The 5,286-nt window shown below is 43.5% G+C and overlaps 1 protein-coding gene across 2 annotated transcripts in view; it reads left to right on the top strand.

Moving 5' to 3' along the window:
- Window positions 1–5,286, top strand: part of grinaa (glutamate receptor, ionotropic, N-methyl D-aspartate-associated protein 1a (glutamate binding)) — a 38,120-nt gene that overhangs the window by 21,026 nt on the left and 11,808 nt on the right. For both annotated transcript variants that reach the window (XM_048616607.1, XM_048616609.1), the window contains one exon: window positions 3,554–3,697. In XM_048616607.1, the coding sequence (XP_048472564.1) occupies window positions 3,554–3,697 (144 nt within the window). The remainder of the gene's footprint in view (window positions 1–3,553; window positions 3,698–5,286) is intronic.

Raw genomic sequence — 5,286 nt, 5'->3', positions numbered from 1 at the left:
GGATGTTTCCACTGGCAGGTGAAGCTAGGACAAGAGGGCATAGCCTCCAGATTAGAGGGAGCAGATTTAGGACTGAACTGAGGGAATTTCTTCACCCAGAGGGTTGTTAATCTATGGAATTCCTTGCCCAGTGAAGTAGTTGATGCTACTTCAGTAAATGCTTTTTTTAAATTAAAAAAATAGATTTTTTTTGAACAATAAAGGAATTAAGGGATACAGTGAGCACGCAGGTAAGTGGATCTGAGTCCATGAAAAGATCAGCCATGATCTTATTGAATGGCGGAGCAGGCTTGAAGGGCCAGACGGCCTACTCCTGCTCCTACTTCTTACGTTCTTATGAGGAAGTGGAAGAGTGGGTTAGTAAGTTTGCCAATGACACTAGGGTTAGTGGAGTTGTGGACAGTGTGGAGGGCTGTTGTAGGTTGCAGTGGGACATTGACAGGATGCAGAGCTGGGCGAAGAAGTGGCAGATGGAATTCATCCCAGAAAAGTGCAGTTTTTGGAAGGTCAAATTTTGAATGCAGAATATTGGGTTAATGGCAGGATCTTGGGGTCCTCGTCCATAGATCCCTCAAAGTTGCTACCCAAGATGGTAGATTTGTAAAGAAGGCATATGGTGTGTTGGCTTTCATTGGCAGGGGAATTGAGTTTAACAGTCGTGAGGTTATGCTGCAGCTCAAACTCTGGTTAGACCACACCTTGGAATATTGTGTTCAGTTCTAGTCACCTTTTTTATAGGAAAGATGTGGAAGCTTTAGAGAGGGTGCAGAAGAGATTTACCAGGATGCTGCATGGATTGGAGGGCAGGTCTTGTGAGGAAAGGTTGAGGAAACTAGAGCTTTTTTCATTGGAGCAAAGAAGGATGAGGTGTGACTTGATAGAAGTTTACAAGATGATGAGAAACATATTTGGATAGTCAGACTTTTTCCCAGGGTGGAACTGACTGTTATGAGGGGGCATAATTTATAGGTGATTGGAGGAAGGTATAGGGAAGAGGTCAGAGGTAGGTTCTTCAGAGTGGTGGGCGTGTGGAATGCGCTGCCGGCAGTGGTAGTGGAGTCATACTTCAGAGACTTCCAAGTGACTCTTGGATAGGCACATGGAGGATAGTAAAATGTATGGAATGCAGGGTAGATTGATCTTGGGATAATAGGTCAGCACAACATCATGGGCCAAAGGGCCTGTACTGTGCTGTTCTATGTTCTATTATGTACTAATCTGCTTATCTAAAACTCTGCCTACCATATGGATACAAATTGGAGGTAGAAGTAAGCCATTCAGTCCCATGAGTCTCCTTCAACACAACTTTTTTAAAAAAAAAGGCTGATCTGTTTGCTTCAAATTTCACATTTTCCATCTATGCCCAATAACCTTAAGACTCTTTTCTAGGCAATTAAACCAACTACATCATTGCTTTTAGAGGCACTGTTTTCCAAAGTGTTATTGCTCCCAAGAGAAGAAAAATGACCTTTTGTGTCCTAAAAGGGCATCCTCTTGTTAACAAGCCATATCCTATCCATAGTCACGATTTAGGCCAGCTTTTCATTGGATGAAATTGAAATTTCCCCATCTGTCATGGTGAAATTTGAACTTGGACCCCAGCCTGAGGTTCTGGATTACTAGTTCAATGATGTTACACTCATCTGTATTATTAATTTTGATCATGTTTTTGCTTCAACATTAGTTTATTTTAATTTGTGGTATAAAGGTGAAAGGGTAAACTTTCTTTATGGAAGCTTATGTTAGTCTAACTGGGAATACTGCAGCAAGTAACTCGCCTCCAGTCTTCTCAAAGCCTGTCCACTATCTAAAAGACATAAATCCAAGAGTGCGATGGAATACTCTCCACTTGCCTGGATGAGTACAGCTCCAATAACACTCAAGAAGCTTGACATAGTCCAGGACACAGCAGCTCACTTGGTTGGCACCACATCCATTTCCTTGCTGATGCTTAGTTGCAGAAATGTGTACCATCTACAAGATGCACTGCAGACATTCATCAATGCTTCTTAGCAACTTTGAATCCCATGACCACTACCATCTAGAAGGACAAAGGCAGCAGATCATTGGAACACCAGCTCCTGCAAGTTCCTCTCCAAGCTGCTCGATATCCTGACAGAAACTTAGAAAATAGGTGCAGGAGTAGGCCATTTGGCCCTTTGAGCCTGCACCATCATTCAGTATGATCATGGCTGATCATGCAATTTGAGTATCCCATTCCTGCTTTCTCTCCAAACCCCTTGATCCTTTTTAGCTGCAAGGGCCATGTCTGACTCTCTCCTCATATCTAACGAACTGGGCCAACAGCTGCTTGTGGGAGAGCATTCCACAGGTTCACAACTCTGGAAAAAATTCTTCCTCATCTTTGGTCCCTGAAACTGATTTTCTTTTTGTTTTTCCTTCAGATGTTGCCAGACCTGTTGAGCTTTTCCAGCAACTTTGGTTTTGTTCCTGATTACAGCATCTGCAGCCCGTTGTTTTTATTTAGGACATTGGTTAGACCGCTTTCAGAATACTGCGTGCAATTCTGGTCTCCTGGCCACAGGAAGGATGTTGTGAAACTTGAAAGGATTCAGAAAAGATTTTAAAAGGATGTTGCTAGGGTTTGGTGGTGGGTGGGGAGGGAGGTTTGAGCTGTAAGCAGAGGCTGAGTAGACTAGGGCTATTTTCCCTAGAGTGTTGGAGGCTGAGGGGTGACCTTTTATTGAGGTTTAGAAAATCATGAGGCATGGATAGGATAAATCGACAAGGTCTCTTTGCCAGGCTGGGGGAGTCAAAAACTAGAGGGCATAGGTTAAGGTGAGAGGGGAAAGATTTAAACGGGATCTAAAGGGTGAGTTTTTCAGAGGGTGGTGCATGTATGGAATGAGTTGCCAGAGGAAGTGGTGGAGACTGGTACAACTACAACATTTTAAAAGGCATCTGGATGGAAATATCCTTAGGACGGGTTTAGAGTGATATGGGCCAAATGCTGGCAAATGGGACTAGATTTATTTAGGATATCTGGTCGGTATGAATGAGTTGGACTGAAGGGCCTGTTCCTGTGCTGTATATCTGACTGACTTTCTTTATCTGAATGGTGACAGCTTATAATCTGTCTTCCTGTTTGTGACCAAAGTGGATAACCTCGCATTTAAATGCAAATATATCTCTATTCCAGTGTTGCTGAGTCAAAGTCCTGGAATTCCCTCCCTAAAGCCATAGTCGGTTCACCTACAGTGCCTGGACTGCAGAGGTTCCAGAAGGCAGCTCACCAACACCTTGTCAAGGGTCACCTAAGGATGTGCACTAAATGCTCATCCAGATAGCAATGCCCACATTCTTGAGTGAATTTTTAAAAAAAATTGCTCCAACAGGAATGTGGCAGGATTAATGGATTTACTGACATGAATAGAATTTCATGCAGCTGATTTTTTTTTCAATAGCTTCCAGCTTTGATTTTTGTTTCCAACCACTGGATTTTTGGTGACAAATAACTTAACTTGAATTAGCCCTAATGACTGAATGCTGGTCAACTTGTTTTGATGCTAATATTTTTCCCCCTCTTCCACAGACCAAGTATGACTTTACTTCCTGTATGGGTGTGATGTTGGTGTCTGTGGTTGTGCTGTTTTTCTTCGGAATTCTGTGCATCTTTATCCAAAACAAGATTCTCCAGATTGTGTATGCTTCTGTTGGTGCACTGATCTTCACAGTGGTAAGTGTGAATGCTTTTTTAAAATGTTTCATTTTCATTTAAATGAGCAGATCATTCCAAAGTGCTTTTTTTAAGGAAACACCATTGTAAAGTTATTTGCACCTTCTGCAGTACAGTCATGGGTTTTATGGATTTGCCTTTCCAAGGATTAAAATTTCCCTATTGATGCCTCTGTCACTATGCTGGAATATAGTCAGTAAAAGCTACCCTTTTGGTTTTATCTTGTGACTTAAAGTAGAATGACACTTTCACACCCCAGTTTACCATAGTAAGTACTTGCTGGATAAAAGGAAAGAAATGAGTTTTTTGTTTTTTTTTGGAAGCCTTTTACTACATCTGGATGTTTCATAATGCTTTACAGCAAACTAACTCATTTTGAATGTAGTCACTGTTTATATGGGGTAATGAAGGCAGTGTAGTAGCCAATTAATGCATTGTCAACCTCCACAAAAAGTAGTGACCCAGATAATCTGGATTGTTGTATTGGATTGTGATGGATATTAGCCAGAAAGATGTCCCCTGCTCTCCCAAAAGAAAATAGTGTGGTTGAGTCGTCTTAATATTCTGGGGACCCAGGGTTCAAATCTGCCTTGGCAGATGGTGGAATCTGAATTCAGTATAACAAAAATCTGGAATTAAGAATCTAATGATGACCATAAACATTCCTGATTGTAGGGGAAAAAACCCATCTGGTTCACTAATGCCCTTTTTTAGGGAAGGAAACTGCCATCCTTACCTGGTCTGGCCTACATGTGACTCCCAGACCCACAGCAATGTGTGGTTTAACTTTTAACTGCCTCTGGGCAATTAGGGATGGGCAACAATGCCACTCCAGCCAGCGATGCCCTCGTTCCATGAATGAATAATTAAAAAAAAACAAAAGGCAGGGCCCTCCTCTGAAAGACTGTGCGACCAAGGCCTATAATAGAATTGGAGATAGTAGGAACTGCAGATGCTGGAGAATCTGAGATAACAAGGTGTAGAGCTGGATGAACACAGCAGGCTGAGGAGCAGGAAGGCTGATGTTTTGGGCCTAGACCCTTCAGAAATGGGGGAGGGGGAAGGGAAGGGGGTTCTGAAATAAATAGGAAGAGGGGGAGGCGGATAGAACCTGACTGCTGTGGTCAACCCATTGTCTCTGCCTGCTCCTGCTCCACCTATCTTGACTCCATTTTCTCCCCCTTGGTCCAGGAACTCCCTACCTATGTCCGTGACACCACCCATGCCCTCCACCTCCTCCAGAACCTCCAATTCCCTGGTCCCCAACACCTCATCTTTACCATGGACATCAAGTCCCTATACACCTGCATTCCCCATGCAGATGGCCTAAGGCCCTCTGCTTCTTCCTGTCCCGCAGGCCTGACCAGTCCCCCTCCACTGACAACTTCATCTGCTTAGCCGAACTTGTCCTCCCCCCTGAACAACAACTCTTTCAATTCCTCCCACCTCCTACAGACAAAGGGGGTGGCCGTGGGTACCCGCATGGGCCCAAGCTATGCCTGCCTCTTTGTAGGTTATGTGGAACAATCCCTCTTGTAGCTACACTGGCCCTAAACCCCACCTCCTTCCTCCGTTACACTGACCTGTAT

This window comes from Rhincodon typus, chromosome 2, assembly GCF_021869965.1.
Source record: "Rhincodon typus isolate 14 chromosome 2, sRhiTyp1.1, whole genome shotgun sequence".
NCBI classification, from domain to species: Eukaryota; Metazoa; Chordata; class Chondrichthyes; order Orectolobiformes; family Rhincodontidae; genus Rhincodon; species Rhincodon typus.
This window is presented reverse-complemented; position numbering and strand designations above follow the sequence as displayed.